General features: G+C 49.0%; 1 protein-coding gene across 4 annotated transcripts; it reads right to left on the bottom strand.

The window, feature by feature from the left end:
* Positions 1 to 250: 250 nt before the first annotated feature.
* On the bottom strand, positions 251 to 24,548 carry Actl6b (actin like 6B). Of its 4 annotated transcripts, none has more exons than XR_002393271.2 (14): positions 12,432 to 12,586; positions 11,935 to 12,011; positions 11,558 to 11,723; positions 11,201 to 11,301; positions 6,740 to 6,837; positions 6,110 to 6,204; positions 5,935 to 6,041; positions 5,226 to 5,315; positions 5,008 to 5,069; positions 4,767 to 4,881; positions 4,553 to 4,633; positions 4,370 to 4,465; positions 4,126 to 4,253; positions 251 to 537 (listed from the first exon to the last, which is right to left on the bottom strand). XR_002393271.2 is itself a non-coding variant. In XM_004840179.3 (14 exons), exons 1-14 carry the CDS (start codon positions 12,454 to 12,456, stop codon positions 457 to 459), a joined length of 1,281 nt encoding a protein of 426 aa, XP_004840236.1. In that variant the 5' UTR covers positions 12,457 to 12,586; the 3' UTR covers positions 251 to 456. The 4 variants fall into 4 exon arrangements, 3 of the variants coding, with proteins under 3 accessions (XP_004840236.1, XP_087052497.1, XP_087052498.1); XM_004840179.3 differs by having other exon boundaries at positions 4,126 to 4,212; XM_087196371.1 differs by having other exon boundaries at positions 4,126 to 4,212; positions 4,370 to 4,633.

Genomic DNA, 24,548 nt, shown 5'->3' with positions numbered 1-24,548 from the left:
CCTCCTGCCCTGCCTAAGCCACGCCCCATGTTCACCTCGCCCCTTCGCCAGTCCTCTGCGTCCCCCTCTCAGCTCATTACTGGGTCCTCCCCACTTGGCGTCTTTGGATCAAAGTCCCCCTGAAACCTGAGGAATCCGTGGCTCCTGGGGCTGTGCCCCAGGCCTGCCGTGGAATCGGGCATGAATGTAGGTGCAGCCCTTCCCTCGCCTTCCTCTAGGTCCCACGTGCCCCCCAGGAGACCAGACTTCGTTTTTCTTAAAACATTTTTACTTCTTTCAACTCAGAAACATCACAATCTAAGAGGACAAGAGGGGAAGAGCAGGGGTCGGTGTGAGGATGGGAGTTTGGGGGGCTTAGATCTGCGCTCTTGGAGTCCTGGTGGGGAAACAGCCCTCTCTGACCCGGGCTCCCCAGCGCTGCGCTGCGGGTGGGCGCCTGTGTGGGCGGGGCCGTCCTCAGGGGCACTTCCGCTCCACGCACTGCTTCCCGCCTTCCTCGTATTCCTGCTTGGAGATCCACATCTGCTGGAAAGTGCCCTGGGAAGGGAAGGGGCCATGTCTGAGGTCAGGATGGCCCTGCGGGCAGGGTCGAAGGTGGCCCTGTGGAAGCCCTCCCTCCTCCTGGCCTCACCCTCCCTCCTGCGCCTGCCGTCTCTCTCCACACTAAGAGGGTGAATACCTGCTTCCTACAGACCAAGGCCATTCATTCAACAAGCATTTATCGGGCACCTCTCTTCCCTGGGCTGGCGCTGTTCCTGACTGGATGGTGGCACTTATAGCCCAGGCCAGGCCGGCCAGCTATATCCCCCATGAACCCCAACACTCAACAGCACCCCCCCCCAACGCATACTTTCCTCTCCACCGGTCTTTTCTCCCTCCATCAAGGGACACACCCCCACACACAGCATGTGACACACCCAACTTCTGTCTTCGGACCCCGGCACCCCACTGCCACCGCCCCTACAGAAACCTGTCCCTTGAAGTGTCCAGCACTAGGGGCCTCACACTGTCACTTCTCTTGGGTGGCTGCTGTGCTCCTCCTGAGGGTTCCTGTCCGTTTCTCTCTTGGGCACACAGAGCAGCCTTCCTGGGCAGGCTCATTCACCCCACCCTTCCTAGCCTCTTGTTCCAGACCCAAACACCCAGCTATCTCTAGGAACTGGGCCCCCATCCCTCTGGACCTCAAACTCAACATGTCTTGAGTTCACATCTTCCCCAGGCTTCCCCAAGCCTGCCTCTTCTGTGATCTTTCTCACCCTCTAAGCCTAGGCTGCCCAACTCAGTGGCCACTGGCCTCATGTGGCCATTGAGTACTTGAAATGTGGACAGTCCACATGGAGATGTGCTCTATGTGGAAAACATGCTGGGTTTTGATGACTAAGTATAGAAAAAGAATGTAAAATATCTCACTCAAAATTTTTCAGCCAGTGGTGATGCACGCCTATAATCTCAACACTCAGGGGGCTGAGGCAGGAGGATCAAGGAGAGTTTGAGGCCAGCCTGGGATACATAGTTCAAGACCAGCCTGGACTACAAAGCAAGACTCTGTCTCGATAACAAAAAACCCACAAAAAAAAAAACTAAAAAGAATTTTTTACACAGATCACATTGAAATAGTATTTTGTTTTGTTTGGCTTGGTTTGGTACCGGGGATCAAACTCGGGTCCTTGCGCTTGTGCAGCAGGTGGCAAAACCAGAGTTAAATCCCTGGCCTGAAATAGTAATATTTGGGATATATTGGATTAAATAAATTATATTCTGGGCTGAATATTTAGCTCAGTGGTGCCACTGCCTGCCTCACAAGTGCGAGGTCCTGAGTTCGATCTCCGGTTCGAAAACAAAACTAACAAATAAACAAACAAAAAAGTATATTCTGTTCTGGGTTTTTTTGGTACCAGGAGTCTAACTCAGGTCCTTTGTTTTTGTTTTTTGAGACAGGGTCTTGCTGTGTAGTCCAGGCTTGTCTTCTTTGGCGGGGGGTGGGGTGGGGGTTGGTTTTTTTGTTTTTGAGGTAGGGTCTCATTATGTGGTTTAGGCTGGCTTTGAACTCATTATGTGGCCCAGGCTAGCCTCAAGTTCATGGAGATCCTCTTGCCTCAGCCTCCTGAGGCTAGGACCACAGGAGTGTGCTACCTTGCCTGCCTCCAGGCTTGTCTTCAATTTACTAAATACCCCAGGCTGGCCTCAAACCTGTAATCTTCCTACCTCAGCCTCCCAGGTGCTGAGGTTACAGGTATGCCCCACCAAACCTAGTTATAAAGTGTTCTATTTTTAGTTGTTTGTTTTTTTGAGATAAGCTCTTGCTATGTAGTTCAAGCTGGTCTTAAACTCCTTCTGTAACCCAAGCTGGCTTTAAACTAGTGGTGATCCTCCTGCCTCAGCCTTCCAAATGCTGGGATGACAGGTGTGTGCCACCCTAGCCGGCTAATGTATGTTCTTAACAATTTAGTTCACCCGTTTCTTTGTACTCTCTTTAAATATGGCTACAAGGAAATTTAAAATTAAGTGTGGGACTTGCATTGCCTTCCTGTTAGACAGCTGATTTCTGCTAGTGCTGCCCTCATCCTCTTGCATGCCAACAGTCTTGACCTCCTGCCCATGAGCCTCTGGGTAAGCCTAATGCCACTGGCCGATAGCCACACCCCTGCTACATCCAGGGGCCCTGTCCCTGCCTTCTGTCTGCCCCCTTCTCTTCCCTCACCAGCCTGCAGCCCACGTGGGTCCCTAAAACCCAGATCTGACTGCATCAGTCTTTGGGCCTTGTCTTATTCTCCCCACAGCCTGAGTACCCTTTTTCTCTTTGCCCCAAGTCCTTCCTCTTCCTGTATCAGTTTTTTTGTTTGTTTGTTTTCGTTTTGTGAGACAGAGTCTCATTATGTAATTCAGGCTGGTTTTGAAACTTGAACTCACTGTGTAGCCCAAACTGGCCAACTTGTGGTGATCCTCCTGCCTCAGCCTCCTGAGTGCTAGGATTACAGGTGTCCACCACTATGCCTGCTCCCTTGTCAGTTTCTTATTTATTTGTTTTGGTACCAGGGATTGAACTCAGGACCTTGTGCTTTCGAGGCAGGCGCAGTGCCACTGAGCTAAATTCCCGGCCTCCCATGTCAGTTTTGATGCCTCATAAGGCCCTCAAAATGAACTAGGCGTGGTGGTGCACACCTGTAAACTCAGCAATCTGGGAGGGTGAGACAGGAGGATTTCATGTTCCCGTCCAATGTGGGCAATTTAGTGAGATGTGTCTTAAAATAGAAAATAAAAAGGACAAGGGATGTAGCTCTGTGTGAAGGCCTTGGGTTTAATCTCCCAAACCTAAAACAAAAACAAAAAACCGCCCAAGATGCATCAGATGCTCCCTGAACACTTTCTGGGGACTTTCTGTTCACTTGTCTCAGCTTTTGACTGTCATAAAGGCAGGGACTGCGTCAGGCTCTGCTCATTCCAACCACAGAGAAAGCCCTTAATGACTGTGTGGCTAACATGATCCAGCCTAGAGCTAAGTTTGTACTGTTAGCCTCTGTGTTTTTACCCTCCTTCCTGTCTCCTTGGGACGTGCTTGCAGTGGATGTCCCTGTCCTGACATGGTCCTGCTGTCTCCTCTGTGTGGGACTAGTGTGTACCTCCAGGCCCCTGCTCAACATCTGCCCTCTACTCCAGCAGCTGGTCCAGACTGAACTCACCGCCTCCTGGCCCAGAACCAACCCACCTGCCTCCTCTTTCAGGTTCCCGTCCCTCTTCACGCACCCACTGCTACCCACTCAGCGACTCCGGGACAATGGAGAGAGTCTCCCTGCATGGGCCCCTTGGTCCCAGCCCCACTCGGATCCCAAACATGCCGACCCGAATTGCAGCGCTCCCTGGGCCCCACCTCCAGGGGTCCCCTCTGCTCCGTGGGGCCAGGGGATATCTCATCATCACAAGCTCTGCACAACCAATCTCTCCAGCTTCCTCTCCCTCTGCTCCCTGATCTGTGTCCTGATAGCATTCCAGCTTCTGAGATCAATCACAGACTGCTCTATCTCAGAAATAAATGTTTGCTAAATGAATGGATGGGTGGCCAAGGCGGTGGGGCTGTCTGAGTCCCCTTCCCCACATTCCCACTGGATCACGCCCCTTCCCTCTCACCAGTGAGGCCAAGATGGAGCCCCCAATCCAGGGGCTGAACTTGCGCTCCATGGTGCTGTTGCTGGCAATAAGCTTCAGCCGCATGCTCTGCGGGGAGAAAGTTGCTGGGGGAAGCAGACATGTTGGTTCTGGAAGGGACAGGGCTCAGGAGGTGGGAGGAAGCCACAGGGGTGGAGGTCTGAGCACTACATGCTTGGTCCTGAAGGCCTGAGCCCTGGGCCCTGGGCAAGGGGTGGGCTCCTACCGGTGGGGTCTTCTGGGATAGCTCTCGATTGAGCCTGTCCGTGAAGCCCTGCAGCAGTGTGTTCCCACCGGTGACAATGACACTACCATACAGGCCCTGAGAGCAGGGAAGAGGAGTAAGCCTGCAGGGCACCACCCTCCCTGCCTCCCCAGTCTTCCTGGGCCCCTTCAGCCCAAGCCTCACAGGGCGAATGTCGATGTCACACATGCCGATGCTGGTGGTCACCACGTGGCCCACGCCCAACATGGTATTTCCTGACAGGCCCTGTGGACAAAGGCGACCTGGGCTTTGGGGCCTCTGGCCCCTCTCCCCAGACCCTTGCAATCCTGCCCAGCCTCTCCCACACCCCAGGATCCAGGGGTCTAGCCATTCACACCCCAATACCAGGCAACCAGACCTTGACGTTGGAGGGATCGAATAGGCCCTCAGGGATACGGAGTCGCTCGGCTCCATAGTCTGTGTTGTAGCCATTGGGCATCTCGTAGTGCACTGTGGGCATCTGCGCGGCCACCCTGCCCAGGAAGCAGCAAGTCTCTGCCTGGAGTGCTCATGGAGGACCACCAGGTGGGCAGTGCCAAAGGTCCCCCGGAGCCCCAGTTCTGCTGCCCCCCTCCCCCAGCACTGGGGGCCCCACTCACTGCTCATCATAGGGGGAATCCGAGACCTGTAGCACCGAGGCCTGGAAGTCCTGGATCACCTCCTGAGAACCAGGGAGGAGTGAGGGCCTAGGTCCCTCTGGAGCACCCCACCTTGAATCCCTCTGCCCCCTCCAGGGACTCCACTCCTCCCCCAACTTGGCAAGGGACCAAGAGCTGGGGAGGGGAGCTGTTTCAGAGAACCTACTCCAGTGGCTCACATTGCACATGTAGTTATGCCAGGACTTGGAGACTTGGGGTAGCTTCTCCTTCTTCTTCCAGTTTGGGGGTGCACCCTCCCGTACCGGCTCCTGTGGAGGCAGGCCTCTGAGCATGCTTCCCAGCTGCAACTTCCCTGTGTGGCTGCACCTGCATCTAGCACTTGCTTGGGGTTGGGAGTGGGCTTTGCTCTGCTGCTTGGAAGAGGGGCTTCCCACCCTTCCCAGGACAACCCTGTCCTCATGTGCACTGAACTCACCAGGATACGGGTGATCAGAGAAAGCCAAGGACATGTAGGACAGGCCTTTTGCTGGGCCACATCTCTGGAGGGAATTGGGGTGACCTTCTGTGTGCAGTGTCACTCCCCACTGTTGCTCTACTTTACAGTAGAGGAAACTGAGGCTCTAGTATCACGCTCTGAGTCTCTCAGCTCTTAGTGGCAGAGGCAGAATTTGTGCTTGGGTCTATTGGGAGCCACTACTCAGGCCCTCACACATCCTTCTGCCAGCTGATGATTGCATGACCTCGGCCATGTCCGTCATCTTGTCTGGATCTCTGAGGCCTGGGTTGTAAAATGAGGAACTGGGCCCTTAATCTTCTGGGGGTCCTGCTGCTCTCTGCTCTGTTGACTCATGGGTCAGTGGGCTGACAGGTGTAGGGCAGGTCCTCAGGACTCTATGGTAGCGGCCCCGGGCTCCCCAGAGACCCCACCTTGGCTGCGATCATGTAAGGGGGGATGATGTCAATAGCCATTTCCTGGAAGAGCTCCCGGCACTGCATGGAGATGAAATCCCCTGCCAGGGGTGACTTGACAATGCCTGGAAGGGGCGGCAGTATCAGGGCCTGGACTTCTCTGGGCAGCCCTGACCCCTGCTGAGAGCCCCACCTTGCTGGAGGACGTAGCCATCGTGCACTGGAATGGCTGTGGTGTGGGTGGCCCCACTGTCCAGCACGAGGCCTGTGGAGCGTCCATTTGCAAAGCTGGCACAGGCTGGGTCAAAGAAAAAGCAGCAGCTAGGGAGGGGATTGGGACCTGGGCCTGGCCTGGTCCCTCTCTGTTCTCCCAAGATCCAGCACCCCCAACCCCCACCTGCAAGTCTCCTTTGGTTTATGATCCATCCTCTGGAGACAGAGACGGGCTCCTGGGACCTCAGCCACTTCTCCCCAGTCCCCACTGAACTCCCAGCCTGTCTTTATTCCTGGTTCTCTGTCCTATAGGGTCCTCATCATCTCAGTGCCTGGCATAGGGTTCAACACAAAGCACGTCCTGAAACAACACAATGCGTATGGCTATTTGGGAAGGAAGCACCTCAGTGTCAGACCCGCTCCCCCTCCAGCCCCGGCCCCTGCTGTGGGGCCCCAGCTCTTGCCCCAACTCTCTCTGCTTAGCCGGCAGGGAGCCAGGCACTCAAGCCTGGGCCTTCTGCACTGTGGGGGTAAGAGAGCCTCTATCTCAGCCCCCCACGCAGCCCCAACAGGGCTCCCACCCAGGCTGAGAGCTCGGGGCAAAGGATACGCCGTGAGGACGGCAGTCTTGCACAAGAAGAAGGCAGGGATGTTGTACTGTTCGAACATCAGCTCTGTCAGCTTTTCCCGTTTGGCCCGCGTGTTCCACTGCAGAGAGAATGCAGGGGTGCAGAGTTGGGGGCCTCTATGTGCACACATACACTCACGCTTACATTCACATACACACACACAAGAAAAAACACACATGCTCATGCATACGGCAGACCCTTGAGTTATGACCAGCTTGACATACAAACAACTTGGGTGACAGCCAAAATTTTAGTTTTAACTTATGACCAAAATACTGAGTTATGACCTGAATGCTGGCCACTTGTGCTTCCAGATGGTCTCAGGTACAGATTTAACCGTTAAAGAGTTCTAGAAGGAACATTACAACATCCTTTCCTGAGTGGGGTTAATTGAGAAATCCTTGGCCAATGTCTAAAGACACTGAGATCTGGCTGGAGGAAAGTGTGGCCTAAAATTATACAGGAGAGAGATTCTGAAGGCTGTGTAGAGGAGCCTGATCAACTTGAGTACAACCACCCCTTGAGAACGAATTGAGTTCATAAGTGAAGGATCCACTGTAGATACATACCAGTACATACAGACATAACTTTTACTGGAGGAAAAGGCGAGGCCTCTTATAGACCTTTACAATGGGGAAAATGTAAAAAATTTTAAAGATCACAGGCCAAACATAATTGAAGGAAATAAAATTCAGAGAGGGGTAGTGACTTGGCCCAGGTCACACAGAAAGCTCTTGACAGAACTATCTGGAGTCATAGTCTTCAATACCTGGCTTCATGCTCCTGGTTGTACAGTACACGCCCCAGGCTCCGACCAGACCCCTGTTTCTCCCTCTTTCCCTTTCTGCTCATCTCAGAAGCAAAAAGGCTGGGGAAGAGGATTTCTGGATAATAATGGTAGATTGAATACAAATACTTAATTGTATTGCCTCCTCCAAACCCCAGCAAAACTATAATAAATGGGCAATTTAAAAAGATATAGACCCACAAAAGCCAACAAAAACCTGAGAAGATGCACCGTGGGGGAAATGAAAATCAAACATTGTTAGTCATTAGGGAAATGCAACTCAACAGCATAATGAGGTATCACTTCATTCCCAATGGAGTGGTAATCATAACTGAAACACAAAAGAATAACTGTTGACAAGAATGTGGAGAAATCGAAATTCTCTTACATTGCTGGTGGGAAAGCAAAATGGTTCAACCACTGCAGAAAACAGTTACTGATTCCTCAAAAAAGTAAACATATTTCTGTAATCCCAGTGCTCTGGGAGGCTGAGGCAGGAAGACCACAAGTTTGAGCCCAGCCTGGGTAACTTAGCAATGTAGTGAACCCCAACACACACACACAGAGAACATACAAAAACTCACACATTTTATGATCTTAATTATATGAAAGATTCACAACAGATACATCCACAGAATCAGAAAGCAAATCAATGGTTGCCAAATGCTGGGAGTAGCAGGGAGTGGTGAAAAATTGCTCAACAGAAAATGGGTTTTCCTTTGGGGAGATGGAAATGTTTTGGGGAGATGGAAATGTTTTGAATAGATAGTCATCATGGTTACAAAACATTGTGAATGGCACTGAATTGTTAACTGGTTTTCTTTCTTTCTTTCTTTCTTTCTTTCTTTCTTTCTTTCTTTCTTTCTTTCCTTTCTTTCTTTTTTTTGTGTAATACTGGGGATTGAATCTAAAGCCTCATGCCTGCAGGCAAATGATGTACCATTGAGCTACACTCCAGCCTGAATTGTTAAATTTAAAAGATTAAAGTGGGAGTGGTGGGGCATGCCTGTGATCCCAACACTCTGGGAGACCTAGGCAGGAAGACTGCAAGTTTGAGCCCAGCCCGGGCAACTTGCCAATTTATTGAGACCTTGTTTTAAAAATTTTAAAAGGGCTGGGAATGTAGCTCAGTGAAAAAGGCCCTGACCCTCCCATCCCTCATCCCCTCCAAAAAGCTTGCTTAATTTATGAATTATATGGGGGTGGGGGAGTGAGGGTGGTGGTGGGGGAAGAGAGAGTCTCTCAGATTAGGAATAATAAGAAAAGAAAAGCAGCAACAATGTGTTGAAGGTTGGAAATCAAGAGAGGTGAGTGGTGTGGACATAGGTTCTGCAATGCTGACTCCTAAATCAGGAGTGGAAAAAGCCAGCAACAACCTGGGTTGCAATCGGTAGTTTCAGATACCTCTGGAGATGGAGGTGAAGGGAATCTGAAATAAGATCATTAGAAACAATTCAAGTACTAGATCACTACTCTTTTCCTAGCTCCAGGTCACAGGGCTATTGCCTACCGCAGCCCCTGAAGACTGGAAATTTATTCTCTGGAGAAAGTGACACTGAGTTTCCCTGAACTGGCAGGACACCTGACACAGTTGGGAGCGAGAGCTTTGTTGTTCAAAATAATCAAGTGATATCTTGTATACTGAATGCTGAGAACACTGCCCTGTTCCATCACTTAGCTTTAAGAGGAAGCTAGGTGGAAGTCTGTAGGGGTCACATAAAGAAACTGAAAGAGGGCTGGGGATGTAGCTCACTCGTGCCTGTTTTTGTTTTGTTTTGTTTTTTTGGTACCGGGGATCGAACTCGGCTCCTTGCGGTTGCAAGGCAAGCGACGGAACCACTGAGCTAAATCCCCAGCCCCTGTTTTTGTTTTTTTGAGACAGGGTTTTACAGTTGCTCAGGCTGGGCTTGAGCTAAAAATCTTTTTGCCTCAGCCTTCTGAGTAGCTGAAATCACAGGCATGTACCACCTCATCTGGATTCCTATGACTTGTTTGTCTGCCTGTCTGTTTGGAGACAAGGTCTCCCTATGTAGTTCAGGCTGGCCTTGAACTCACAGTGATCCTCCTGCCTCAGCCTCCCAAGTGCTGAGATACAGGCGTGTGCCACTACACCTGGCTCTATGACCTTTCTAAGGCAATTCTTGGAAAATCTGCTCCACAAAAACAAAGGAGTAAATCAAGAAAAGGAGTGAAGTACAGGAAAGAAACTTCCAACACAGGAGTGGTGGAGGACCAAACATGCCTTTCCTGATAGAGGAGAGGGGCAAGGATTCTCCAAGATGATGGTGAGGAAAGTGTCAGGGTGACAGGGGTGAAGTGTTACTAGTCCAAAGTGAAACAGGCTGAGAGCTTCTGGAGAGATTTCTTCAAGATGGAATTAATAGGACAACTAATCTAATTAATGCTTTGAGAAAATATAGAGATAAGGATGAATAACTTAGGGTCATATTATTAAGCAGGAAGAAAACTAAGCAAAACAAAAGCCAAGACAATTTTCAGTTCCAGGGAATACAAAAAGTTGCACAGAAAAGAAAAAGTAGCCATAGTTTACTGACCGGCTCAGCTTTGATTAGCATACATAGTAATAAAAAGATAGCATGCTGATCTTTTTAAAAGTCCAAAATGCAGGGGCGGGGATTTAGCTCAGTGGTTTCGGCTCCTGCTGCGCAAGCGCAAAGACCCGAGTTCCATCGCCGGTACCAAAAATAAAATAAAATAAAATAAAGTCCAAAATCCAACTGGTACTTAAAGGTGGGGAATGAGAAATGTGCGTGCTGTAGTCTGGTAGAGTTCATTCCTAGAGTAGGAAATTCACAGGTAATGCCTAAAATTTTAAAAAATCCACACAGGAATTTGTGATATTCAGATTTATGAAAGGAAAATATACAAAAACTGAGCTAAAAAGGAGAAAAGCTGCTGACTTTAGAAAAGAGAAATGGAAGAAAGAAGATAAGAACTGGGCTGGGGATTTAGCTCAGTGGTTCCGGGGCCAGCCTCCCAAGTGCACGGTCCCAAATTTAATCCCTAGTACCAAAAAAAAAAGAAGATAAGAACTATAAGATTTTATCTTAACATACTTTATAAAGCAAATTGATTCTTTATGTGAATATAAAAGATTAGCCAAAAAGTTTAAATTAAAAGATCAGAAAAGGGTGGGGAAGGGCTAGGGATTTAGCTCAGTGGTTCCACTGCCTGCCTGGCAAGCATAAAGTCCCAAATTCAATCCCAGGAACCAAAAAAAAAAAAAAAAAAAAAAAAAAAAAAAAAATGGTGGGGAAGCCACGAATGCTGGCTCACATTGGAATCCCAGCACTCAGAGAGGCTGAGGCAGGAGGATTATAAGTTAGAGTCCAGCCTGGGCAACTTAGCAAGACTGTATCTCAAAATAAAAAATAAAAATGGGCTGGAGGTGTAGCTCAGTGCAAAAGCCTGGGAGTCAATCCCCAGTTTAAAAAAAAAAAAAAAAAGAGGCCGAATGGCATTGGAATAAATGGAGATGGAAGAGAGAAGGAGAGATGGAGACTAACTCAGGGAGGAAAGAAAGTGGTTGAAGGTGAAGGGTCGGAGGGAAAATCTGAAAAGGCAGGTGAAGTGACTGGCAGGTGGAAGGGATGTGTGGGGGCCCCGGGCAGGAGTGGTTGGGACAGGCACTCACCGGGGCCTCTGACATGAGCACCGGGTGCAGGTTCGGCTCAGACTTCACATGTCTGCTGTAGGTGTGGTCCAGGATGGCTCGGAAGCACTCCCAGTCCTCGACTGGGGGCAAAAGGCCAGTGTGGAGGGTGCAGGTGAGCAGGCAGAGATCAGAGACAGGAAGGAAGAGAGCCCAGGGGAGGGTGAACCCAGTTCCATCCGAAAAGCCCCTCACTCCCGGGAATGGGGTGGACCCCGGGCTGGGGACCTGGCAGCTGTGGGCAGCAGTGAGAAGGCTCCTGGAGCGTGGGCAGCTGCTAGGGAGCCTCAGTGTGAGGGGTGGGCTTTGGGACCATGTCAGGAGCGGGAGGGGGCTTACTCATGCCATTCTTGAGGGGTGACATGACCTCGGCTCCGTCCCGAGGCACGTGCAGAGCATTGGTGTCGATGTGGAAGATCTTCCCTTTCTTCTCTTTCTCCCCCTCCAGCTCCAGCCCGCCTCCCTCCTCCGCGGCCAGCAGCCCCACTGTGGTGGGGAAGTCTGCCTGGGGATGGAAAGGATGGACGGGGGCGGGATCACCTTGCTCCAGTCCTGTCCGTCCAGTCCCGCGCTGGGCCCTCTGCCTGCCCCTGGGTTCACTCCCACAGTTCCCCTGAGCAGAGCTTTGGTACTGGGTTGTGAGAACCCAGGGTCGTGGTAAGCCTGGCCGGGAGTCTAGCGCCCCTAGGATTTGGGTAAGGGTCTGGAAGGCTCACCTTGGGGCAGTCCTCCCCAGCGTACCCAGCGCGGACGGAGAAGGAGCCAATGTCAAAGACCAGCGCCCCCACTTCATCTGTGCAGGGAGAAGGCGGGTGAGGGGACTGCCCCCCAACTCTCCCCGGGCAGCTTCCAGGGGAGCTCGGGGCACAGCCACAGTCTCCACCTTCAACAGTGACAGGGCAGCTGGGCGCTCGGCCTGGAGTTCAGGATCCCGGGAGTGGGAGGTCGAGCCGCCAGAGTTCCCTCCTACCCGGTGGCCAGTCCAAGCCACAGTCCGGGCAGGCAGGAAGGGCCCCGGGGCCGGGCGGCGGTGGACTGAATGGTGGACATGCGGGGAGTCGGGGGAAGACCGAAGGCAGAGGAGACACGAGACCGAAATCGAGTGCGGAGGTGACAGGCCCCGGGGTGCCCAGCTTGGGTCGCGCGGGTTCAGGGCTCAGGGCCGCGGGCGAGGCCGCGGGAGCCGGGAGCGAGAAGACGGAGGCCGGCTCACCTCCGCCGTAGACGCCCCCGCTCATAGTGCCCTCTCGACTCTGCTCGTGGCCGTGGGCGGCGACGGGATCAGCACCGAGGCGGCCGGACAGCTCCCGGGATCCCGGGCGGGGCGGGGCGCGCGGCTGCCAATCAGAGGGCCGGTTCCCCTCCCCCAGCCACACCACCGATTGGCTGCCAGGCGAGACAATAACCCGGCCCGGGGCGCTGCTTTAAAGAGGCAGACTCCTCCACGTTGGGCGGCGGGGAGGGCGGACAGAGGCCTGAGACACTGGCCCTAGGGAATAGGTGGCTGAGAGAAGGCAAGAAAAGGACGGAGATTGTTCATCCGGAGGCCAGGACTCCGCAGGGTGACTGAAGGGCTCCCCCATCCGCTACCCGCCCCTCCAGTCCTGGAGATTGAACCTAGGGCCTTCCTACTGAGCTACACTCTCAGCTCCTTAATTAAAACAACAACAACAACAACAAATACATATATAATATGCTTTCACACCATCAGTAAGTCAAATTGTAAGCCCACCCACGTAAGTCAGGGACTGTATTTTCAGTAGCTATGTATTCACTTAATAAACTTTTTTTTTAAGTACATATATATTATTTTGAAGTAAGGTCTCACAAAGTCACTAATTTTCCTAAGCTGGGCTCAAATTTGTGATTCTCCTGTCTCAGGCTCCCAGAGTGCTGGGATTACAGGCTTCCACCAACATGCCCAGCTGCTTTAGTTTTTAAAATGGGGTCATCGTTAGGCTCCTGATCCAGGTTCTACCACTCAGGAAATCACTAGGACAGAGATGGGGAAAAAGGAAGAAGGAGGGCTTGGAGGGGATGTGTCTCTATCTCTCCCTGACCCTTCTACCTTGGTCCTTCTGATGGGCCTCTTTTCCTGGACCACCCCCAGTGCCTCGGCCTTACACATACACATGTGTACACAATCCGCACACACCACACACAGCCACTCAACTAACCAGTTTTGGTCTTTTGTGTCATCACTCTACTCAGATACCTCTCTTCTTCAAAAAGCCCAGTGTGTGGCACATGCTTGTAACCTCAGCACTCTGGAAGACTGCGGCAGGAAGATCACAAGTTAGAGTCCAGCCTGGGCAACTTAGCAAGACCTTGTCTCAAAGTAAAAGTTGAACAAGGGCTGGGGATGTACCTCAGTGCAATCCTGGGTCCAATTCCCAGGACATTAAAAAAGGCATTGTTCAAGAAGTGAGTTTCCTAGTAGTCTTCTAGGTCCCTCTGGGCTCCTAGCATCACCAGCATGGTGGTTTCTTGTTTTTGCTTTTGTTTTGTTCTGAGGTACTGAGGGTTGAGCCCAGGGTCTTGTAGTGCATGCTACACGAGTTACACTCCCAGCCCTTTCTGAAAAAATTTTATTTGCATTTATTTTATTTTTTGGAGACAGGGTCTTGCTATGTAGTTCAGGGTGGCCTTGAACTCACTGTGTAACCCAAGCTGGCCTCAAATTTGCAGTGATCCTCCCACCTCAGCCTCCTAAGTGCTGGGCTTAGAGGTGTGTGGCACCATGCCCAGCCAAAATTTTTATTTTTGTTTTTGATTTTTTTGGTATTAAGGATCAAACTCAGGATCTTGCTCTTTCCAGGCAAGTGTGGTGCAAAATTTGTAATTTTGAGACAGGGTCTCGCTAAGCCAACAAGTTGCACAGAATGGCCTAGAACTTCCAGTCCTCCTGCCTCAGCCTCCCAGCTAGCTGGAATCACAGGTGTGTGCCACCAAACTCTGCTTGTGTGGTAGTTTTGATGGCAAAGGTGAAGGAGCAGCTCTTGACAGCCTGAGTTAGCTGAGAGACTGTTTGTGAGCATGTGTGTGTAGGTGTGTGCCCATATGTATGTGTTTATGTGTGTTGGTGTATGTGTGCAAGTGTAGACATATGTACATGTAAATACATGCGTGGATGGGGAGCACTCCCACTCCCACTACTTCCTGGAGGTGGAGGGGCATTGAGTCCAGAGATGGCACAGGAAGAGCGTACTGAGTGACAGCTATGTGCCCCTGGAGGTTCTCTGCTCACCAGCTACCCAGAGACCACACCCTTCCCAATCAAGGGACAGATGGGGTGAGCTGGCCCATTGGTTTTCCACTCATGAAAATGGCATTTTGTGTGCCAGGGTCATGCCCAGTCTCCACAGACTAGAGGGCTCCAGATACTAGTGATGGAGTGAGATGACTGTGGAGCTGGGAGCCTCAGATTTCCCCAGGTGACCTTTGGGAAGTCATTGACCTCTATAAATTGAGACTTGGATGAGCCCCTTAATCTTTCAGAACTCGCACTTCTTCATCCTTCACAATGCTGAAGCAAGCATCAAAGGACTGCTGGAGGGGAAAGTGATTCTCTTCACGGCCTTCACCTCTCCTATTATTGACCTCTCTTTCTCTGAAGTCCTCTCATCAATTCCCATTCCCTCAGAAACTTGTCTGATTAGAACTAGTGGCCTTACTCTTCATGGATCCAAGCCCCAGGTTTGACAAGGGTTTCCCCAGATAAAGGTAGGGCCCTGTCATGGGTCACACAATCCACTGGGCTCGGAGACACATCTCTCATCAGCCAGCTCAGATATGACTGATTTTATAACGTCTCTGTGTTTCTGTCCAAGCTTTCTTGTCCCCATCCATAGGGAAGCTGGTGGTGATGTCTTCATCAGGTGCTAGAGTCAAATGCCAGGCTGAGAGCTGGGCACACAGAACTATTCAGTCAACACTGGGTCACAAGACTGCCACTCAGGAGTTTTTTCAGGCTTTACTATTACTATCCATAAATTAAAAGCCACAATCTATCTGGTAATGAGAAGGTAATTTTCCTCTCATTGGCTGAAGGCAAAGCTACAGTTTGTGGGGTCCAAGACTTCATTTGCCTCCTAATGAACTGTGGCCAACTTTCATCTGTCATAGGCTATGACATAATATGTAAGTATTATGGAAGTGGCTAAGGTAAAGTAACTAAGACATTTCATTTGTTCCCTCATTAGCTCAACAAACTTTTTTTTCCCCTGGTACTGGGGATTCAATCCAGGGTGTTCACACTAAGCTACATCCTCAGCCTTTTTATTTTTTAATTTTTTAATTTTTTTTTTTTTGGTATTGGGGATCGAACTTGGGTTCTTACGCTTGCGAGGCAGGCCGTGGAACCACTGAGCTAAATCCCCGGGCCTCAGCCCTTTTTTATTTTGAGACAGTCTTACTAAGTTTCCTAGGCTGAGTTCAAATTTGTGATTCTCCTGCCTCAGCCTCCCAGAGTGCTGGGATTGCAAGCATGTACCACCATGGCCAACTCAACAAACATCTGTTTTTTGATACTGGGGATCAAACTCAGGGCCTTGCACTTCCGAGGCAGGCTAGGTGCCACTGAGCTAAATCCCCGGGCCTAACAAACATCTTTTATGCCTTGTATGTGGCAAGCACTGGAAGAGAATGCTGATGTGTATAAGATATATTCTTGCTACCAAGGAGTTTGGGTGCAGAGGGGAGCTCAGAGACACAGTTGAAAATGAAGGGACATGGAGGCCCAGAAGAAGGACATGCTACCTGTCTCTGAGAATCCTGGAAGATTTCTATAAGTAAAGCTTGGCACAGTCGCACATGCTTGTAATCCCAGCACTTGGGAGGCAGAGGCAGGAAGATCTCGAGTTTGAGGTCAGCCTGTGCTACATAGTGAGTTCAAGGCTGCCCTGGACTCATGTCTCAAAAAACTTAAAAAAAAAAAACTTTCTAAAAGTGAAGTTTGAGCTACATTGTGGAGGAGAAAGGGGCACACGGGTAACCAAAGCAGGAAAGATCATCTGCACAGAGAACAGCAGCTGGAAAAGTCCACAGATGTGAAAACTTCCAGAATATGTGGAAGTAGTAAGGCCCTACTAGATGGCTAGATGGAGAGTTGGATGTGAACTGATGGCCAAGGCCAGCACGAGATGAGACTGAAAAAATAACTAATGACCAATTGGTTCATGTGGGGAACTATGTGTTTTTTTTCTTTTTGAAGAGCTGGAGATGGAACCCAGGGCCTTGGGTATGCTAGGCATACAACTTTGCTACTGAGCTGGACCCTCAGCCCTTGCAAAAGTTTTTTCTTTTCTGGTACTGGGGACTGAAGCCAAAGCCTTCACAATGAGCTATGTCTGCAGCCCCTTTTTTATTTTTTATCTTGAGACAGGGTCTTGCTAAGTCTCTAAGCTGCCCAGGCTTGGATTGAAGTTTTTATTTTGTTTTGTTTTTGGTTTTTTGAAACAGGGTCTCACTATATAATTCAGGCTGGTTTTGAACTCACAGTGGAGCTCAGGCTGGCCTCAGACTTGCAGAAATCCTCCTGCCTCAGCCTCCAGAGTGCTAGGATTACGGGTGTGCACCAACATGCACAGCTAAAACTCTATTTATTATTTAGCAGACACAAAATATCTATTATGCACCAGACATTGCTATTAATGCTTTATAAAGATTAGTTCATTTAGTCCTCCTAGCAACTCTGCAAGACTCCCGTCATGCAGGAATAACAGAGGCATGGAGTGGACCAATGACTCACCTAAGGTCACTCAGCTGAGATTTGAATGGAAGCATGGGGAAGGTGCTGATCCTGGGGCAGGTACTGTCATGCTTTGATTCATTCCATAAATGTTTCCTAGGGTTGGGGATTTAGCTCAGTGGCACAGCACCTGCCTGGCAAGTATGAGGTCCCTCGGTACCTAAATAAATAAATAGATAAATAAATAAATAAATAAATAAACGTTTTCTAGAAGCCTAAAGTGCATTGGAGAGATAACATGGCTCCTATACCTGGGTGTGACTCTCAGAGATTAATGTCCATCCAAGAAAACAGATGATGAAACAATTCATTCAAGAAAGTCACCTAGGGCTGGGATGTAGCTCAGTGGTGCCATGCCTGCCTGGCAAGTGCAAGGTCCTGAGTTTGATTCCCCGTACTGGAAAAAAATAAAAAAGAAGAAAGTCATCTAGAGGCTTCTGCATCCCATGCCCACATTCAGCAGGGCCAAACCTCAGCAGCTGGTAATGATGTCTGAGGTGGGCCGGGGATTTAGCTCAGTGGCGCCACGCCTGCCTCTAAAGCACAAGGTCCTGAGTTCAATCCCAAGTAGCAGAAAAAAAAAAATCTATCTACCTATCTATCTATCTACCCATAGATATAGATACAGATATATCTGAGGCTCTGAAGCCAGGCCAGACACCTCCAACCCCATCTTGGAAAGGACAGGGTCTCACCCTAGATTCTACCAGATGAACCAAGTGGCTGGCTATGCAGGGAGCCCCAGGCCCAGTGCAAGTGTCCAGAAATACAGCCTAGGATTTCAGCCAGCCTGGCAGTGTGGTTGGGCAGGTGATATTTAAACTAAGGCCCAGAAAATGACCGGAATTCTTCTGGCACATAAGGAAGTGCAGTTGGAGTGAGGGCACAGGGTTCGGAAAGGAGGGGACAAGACCTGGCCTGTGTGTCATGAGGGTATGTTGTACTCTTCTCATGGCATGGATGAGAGTACTACCTCGAGGTCTTGGGCAGGATAATTCTTCAATGTCATTTGCATTTTGGATGAATACATTAGTCACTTTCCTGTTGCTGAGACAAAATACCTGACACCTGCAATTTTAGGAGGAGAGGTGTATTTTGGCTCTTGGTCTCAGTGGATTCAGCCCGTGGTGGCCATCTCTCAGGCAGAATGGCCTGATGGCTGGGAAGGACAGAGAGAAGCAAGGAGCCAGAGACAAAAATATACTCTTCCTAGCCAGGCATGGTGGTGCACACCTGTAATCCCAGCACTGGGGAAGCTGAGGCAGGAGGATCACAATTGCCAGCCCAGCCTGGGCAATTTAAAGACTTAGCAAGACCCTGTCTCCAAATTAAAAATTAAAAGAGCTGGGGATATAGGTCAGAGTGAAGGCCCTGGTTTCAATCCCCAATATATATATTCTGAGAGTATATTCTGTTTTTAAGGTATATATTTATATATACACACACATATATACACACACACGCTCTTCCAGTTCACACACTCCTCAGTGACCCACCCCTTCTGACCAGGCCCAACCTTCAAATGTGAGACTTTGGGGGGACATTTTTGGATCCAAACCACAACAACGGATATCTTTGGCAGCTATTTGGTAGACTGATTAGAAAGGGATCATCCTATCTGGGCATGGTGGTACACACCTGTAATCCCAGCCCTCTGCAAGACTGAGGCCCCAGGATCAAAGTTTGAGTTCACCCTGGGCACCTTAGTAAGAATTAGTCTCAAAATAAAATTAAGAAGGGCTCAGGCCGGGGATGTAGCTCAATGGCACAGCACCTGCCTGGCAGGCTTGAAAGAAAGAAGGAAGGGGAAGGGGAAGGGGAAAGGAGAGGAGGGAAGACAGAAAGGAAGGAAGGAAGGAAGGAAGGAAGGAAGGAAGGAAGGAAGGAAAAGAAGGGCAGGCTGGCTGCTTATATAGCTCAGTGCAAAGGCCCTGGACTCAATTCCTAGTAGCAGAAAGAAAAAACAAGGCAAGAATGAATGTAATGACAGTTGGCATACCGTAGAAGGGAGGGATTTACACACTATATTCAAGAGGTAGCATTGACAGGATGTATCCACCAATGATGTAAAATCCCAGTGTCCCACCAATACCCATCTCCCTTATTCATCACTACTCTTTTTTTTTCTGGTACCAAAAATCAAACTCAGGACCTTGTGCTTGCCAAGCAGGTGAGGCACCACTGAGCTACATCTCCAGCCCTCTCCTTTTTTATTGTTGGTTTTTTTGGAGTTTTTTTTGTTTTTGGTACCAGGGACTGAACTCGGGACCTTGCCCTTGAGAGGCAGGCAGCAGAACCACTGAGCTAAATCCCCAGCCCCTCTCCCTTTTTATTAATATCCTAGCTGAACACATAGCTAGAGACTACATCGCCCAGCCTTCTTTGTATCTGGCCAACTTCTGACCATGAGTAAGTGATGTGCTTAAACAGGAAAGAGCTAGGGCTTCCCACCCACCATTCCCAATGGCTGAGATTCAGATGCGACAGTGGGTACTGCCTGGACCATGTTGGACACAGAAGTGGGAGCAACATGAAGAAGATGGCAGAGAAGCTCCTATAGTACTGGAGTAACTATTTTGTAGTTTTTGCTTATGTCACTGAATTTTTGGAACTGTTTGTTGTTGCAGCTTACACTGTCACTAGCACACTGTTCTTTGGGTATGGGGATGAGAACATGCAGTGCTCCGGGGTGGATGGTGGTGCTGTTTCCATGGAAGAGATTCAGGGAGAGTAGGTCCCGGCAGAATGAGGGGCGGGGACTATTGGTTGGAAGTACAGCCTGGTGCAACCACTGTGGAAATCAGTGTGGAGATTCCTCAAAAAACTAAAACTAAAGGTTCCATTTGACCCAGCTATTCCCCTTCTTGGTATCTTCCTGTAAGAATTAAAAGCATCCTACCACAGCGATATATATGCACCCATGTTTATAGAAACACAGTTTGTAATAGCTAAAGCTTGGAAACAGCCCAAATGCCCATCAACTGATGAATGGATAAAGATGTGGTTTTTTATACAATAGAGTACTACTCTGCCATAAAGAAGGATAAGCTTGAGACATTTCTAGCTGAATGGATATACCTGAGATCATACTCTTTTTTTGTTTGCTTGTTTTAGTTTTTTTTTTGGTACCGGGGATCGAACTCTGGTCCTTGTGCTTGCGCAGCAGGCGGCGAAACCACTGAGCTAAATCCCCAGCCCAATGTTTGCTTGTTTTTTGTGGTACCAGTGATTGAACTCAGGACGTTGGGCTTTCGAGGCAGGCATGGCACCACTGAGCTAAATCCCCAGCCCTGAGATCATAAGGGAGATAAACCAGACACACAAGTTTAAATACCACACTGTTTCTCTGGTGTGAGAAACCCAAAGTGGAAATAAGAAATAAAATGTATAAAAGATATTGGGAAATGGGAAGAAAATGTTCAAATGAGAAGGGGAATGAGGGAGGGAGGAGGGGGAAAGAAAGGAAGGGACAAGGGAAAAAAAAGAGAAACTAGAAGGAAAAATGGAAACAAAGCTTTGTATATAAGGGGGGAAGAAGGCTATAAGGGATGGGGGAATGGGAAAAAAAGAAGCAAGATACATCATGTACAGGTACAAATTCCCAATGATGAGTGTTATCATTATGTATATCTAAAATGTACCAATAAATGTTCTGCTTCAAAAAAATTTTTTTAAATGTAAATTAAAAGAAAAGAATGAGGGGCAGGGGACAGTGATTGATTTCATTTGGAATATGTTGAGTATGTGAACAGCAGTGTGCAGTAAATGTTCAAACCCCCAGCACTTCAGGGAGGGGAAGCTCTGATCAGAAGCATTTTCTGGTTTCCATGACATAAATGCTCTTTGCATGGCTGATTTCATGTCACTGCAATCAACTCTGTAGGGACAGGGGCATAATCCTCCCCAGATGTTACAACACAACCTCACTGGACACCAAGCTGAGAAGAGAGGTGTACAGTGGTCTCTCTGGGAGCCAACGCCAGGACACACTGTCCCTCAGCTTCCCAAGGCAGATCTTCAGCCTGAAGTTGGACACAGGAAGAGATGAGGGCTTTGACAGCACAGTCGGGGGGGACAGTCACAGCAGTGGGTGAAATCACCCGTGAATAACAGGGTGAGGGAGAAGAGAAGGCCGAGGTCTGGAGCCTGGGAAAACTGTTCACAAAGTGCCCAAGGAGGAGAAGAGACCAAGGAGAAGACTGAGAAAGAAGAGGTAAATTGCCAGTTGTGGTGGTGGATGCCTATAATCCCAGCACTCTGGGAGGCTGAGGCGAGAGGATCAGGAATTTGAGTCCTGTCCAGGCAATTTAGTGACTTAGTGAGACCCTGTCTCAAAATTTAAAACATTTTATTTATTTATTTATTATTTTAAAAATGAATTTTATGGGTACATTTTAGGTAAACTTAAAACATTTTAAAAGGGCTGAGGATGTAGTTCAGTGTGAAGGCCCTGAGTTCAATCCCCAGTACAGAAGGGGAAAAAAAAAAGAAAAAAGAAAGAAGTAAAGAAGTGTCCCAGTGATCTCTCAGAGCTATGTCTTCCACTTGTCTACTGGCCACAGCCTACCTGCCTGTGGACTTCACCTCTCTCTTCTTTTGTCCTTCACATTGTCATCTAAACAGGCTCCAGTAGCTCCCATCAAAAAACATATATTGGGAGCCTGGTGTGGTGGCACACGCCTGTAATCCCAGCACTCAAGAGGCTGAGGCAGAATGATCACCGAGAATTCAAGGCCTGGGCTACATAGTGAGTTCAGGGCTAACCTGAACTACAAAGCAAGCCCCTGGCTCAAAAAAACAAAAACAAACCTGGCATGGTGGCACATGCCTGTAATCCCAGCACTTGGGAAGCTGAATCAGGAGGACTGCCGAGAGTTCCAGGCCGGCCTGGGCTACACAGTGAGTTCAAGACCAGCCTGAACTAATAGTGAGACCCTGTCTCAAAACAAACAAACAAACAAAAACACACCACTTATTGGGCTGGGGTGTGGCTCTGCCACACAGCACTTGCTTAGCCGGCACAAGACCCTGGGTTCCATCCCCAGCACCAACACCAAAAACAAACCAACAAAACCCAAAACCCCAGTGCAGCCACCTTTCTCCATCCCTCTAAGCTGAGATTCCCAAAGCCTTGGCCACTCTGGGTCAGCCCACTGTAGCAGACTCCTCGCTCTCAATGCAGATGCTCTGGACAAAGCCACCAGTGACAACCTTGTCACTTCCTCCTGGGAACACTTCTCAGCACAGTCTCGCTCCATCTTTGCAGCATTCAACACAGCTTAGCTTTCCCTTCTGGGAATACTCTCTCCTTCTGGGCTCCAGAGCTCCACATTCTCCTGATTTCCTTCTTAGCTCTCAGATTCTCCTCTGGCAGCTGTACTCTGCTCAATTTCTAAATGTTGGAGTTTCTCAGAGTTTGGTCTGGGACCACCTTGTCTTTTCCTTGACCCTCTTCATGACTTCGTCTGCTCGAGTGTGCCATTCACTCTTGGGGGTCTATTCTAACTTACATTGCTGTGCTAAGCCCCAGACTTGCTTCTGCAGCCTCCTACTGGACATTTCTCCTGCCACCCCAAACCTAAGAAGTTCCAGTCTAAAACTCTTAATCTTTCTCCCCAAATGCTTCTCCTCTCAAATGTTTGGCTCTCTGTAAATGCTGTCCCCATGGTTACTTCACTGTCCATTTGCCATCATCTCCTTTGTAGACTGTAAGCTCCACTCAGGCCAAGAAGCTGCAACTATGGTTCCCGGTTGTATCCTAAGTCCCTAGGATGGTGCCTGATACATCAGTGGGGCTCAGGAAATATGAGCTGAACGAGTTAAATAGAGAAGCAAATTGACACAAAAAACAGAGTGAGGAAGCAGCATCATTTGCCCTACAGAGACTGACAGAATTAGATTCTAGTCCTGGGTCGCTAATTTTCTGTTACTTTATGGAAGTCATGGTGCTCCTTCTATAGGCTGAGTAAATTGAAATAAATTATCTATAAAGTCCCTTCACAATTCTAATGTCTAATAGACATCCCTTCCCTATTGCTAATATGTCGCTGAACTGGTAGATATACATGGATGGAATTTATGCATAACAAAGAATATCACTTTTTTTCTTAAAACGTTGTGCTTCTGAAAACTATTTGTAATGCATTTTACAGAGGCTAAATGAGTAGTGTATTCTGATACTGTGTTAAGTTTCCTGTCTCTGGGATGAAATACCTGACACTCACAACTTAAAGGAGGAGAGGTTCAATTTGGCTCGCAGTTTTGGGGGATTCAGTACATGGTTAGCTGGGTCCAAGGCAGAAACAACATGGCAGAAAGGTGTGGCAGAGAGAGGAAAGCTGCTCAACTCATGGTAACCCAGAAACAGAAAGAGGGAAGGGAGAAGCCAGGTACAAAAATATACCCATCCAGGTAACGCCCCCAGTGGCCCACCTCCAAACAGGCCCCACCTTCCAACTGCAGATTCAGCCAAGAACTCACCAATGCATGAATCCACTGATGAGTATAGCGCCCAGTGATCCAAACACCTTCTCAAAGCCTCACCTCTATATACATGAGATTTTGGGGCCCCTTTTAGATCTAAACTTTTTTTTTTTGGTGTCGGGAATCGAACTCAGATCCTTCCGCTTGCGCAGGAGGCGGTGAAACCGCTGAGCCAAATCCACGGCCCCGATCTAAACTATTATAGATAGATATTTTAAATTATGAGGACTCCATGACGGAGTGACGAACATTCTAAAGCATTTTCACAATCCATGATGATCTATCTCATTGAGGTGTGGTTTTTTTTGGTACCGGGGATTGAACTCTGGTCCTTGCGCAGCAGGCAGCCAAACCACTGAGCTAAATTCCCAGCCCATGATCTATCTCATTAACGATCCAAGAGACTGGCAGGACAGACAGCTCTCAGCACCCTCAGTGAACACATGTGGAAACGCAGGTCCATGCTTACCTTCTCATGTCTGTATCCGGGTGGTCCACAATGGAGTTTCATCGAGAGATTGTATTGACATAATTGCACAGTCAAGTCATTAAGGCTGCTTGGGTTCGTACCTCAACTCTATAGACTTGGTCTGTTTCCATGACTACACAATTGAGATAATGCTAGTACTTAACTTCACAGTACCGTTAAGATTAAATAACATAAACATGGAACTCAGTAAATGTGAGCTGTTACTACAGTGGTAAGCAGCTTTGTACAGGGGGTCTATAAAAGCCCCCTAGGGAATACTGAGAAACTGGCTGAGGCAGGCAAAGTTTGCCTCACTGTACTGTATTCCCAGGGGTTCACTGGGGCCTCATCACGTGTGTACGTGTGTGTGTGTGTGTGTGTGTGTGTGTGTTACTAGGAATTGAACCCAGGGCCTTCACACAGAACCAAATCCCCAGCCCTTTTTCTTTAATCATTTGCAACAGGGTCTCGCTAACTCGTTAAATTGCCTAGGCTGGGCTTAGACTTGGGATCTTCCTGTCTCAGCCTCCCAGAGTGCTAGGATTACAGGTATATATCAGTGATGGGCCAGACTTCCCATCATCTCTCACTCAAGTCTAAATCTCAGCTCTTTCTTTGCTTAGAACCCA

The sequence above is a fragment of the Heterocephalus glaber genome, unplaced genomic scaffold (genome assembly GCF_053883595.1).
Source record: "Heterocephalus glaber isolate CG9 unplaced genomic scaffold, H.glaber_assembly_v1.0 deba00001610, whole genome shotgun sequence".
Taxonomy (NCBI): domain Eukaryota; kingdom Metazoa; phylum Chordata; class Mammalia; order Rodentia; family Bathyergidae; genus Heterocephalus; species Heterocephalus glaber.
The sequence above is the reverse complement of the archived record's forward strand: the minus strand, read 5'-3'. Positions and strand labels throughout refer to the sequence as shown.

What these genes read in the sequence shown, in the direction of transcription:
- Actl6b (XM_087196371.1), bottom strand. Translation starts at nt 12,456, where the DNA reads ATGAGCGGGGGCGTCTACGGCGGAG. An exon ending in TGGCTACGTCCTCCAGCAAG is followed by an intron (nt 6,042 to 6,109) that starts GTGGGGCTCTCA and finishes CGCCCCTTCCAG; the next exon opens with GCATTGTCAAGTCACCCCTG. An exon ending in TCGATCCCTCCAACGTCAAG is followed by an intron (nt 4,634 to 4,766) that starts GTCTGGTTGCCT and finishes CTTTGTCCACAG; the next exon opens with GGCCTGTCAGGAAATACCAT.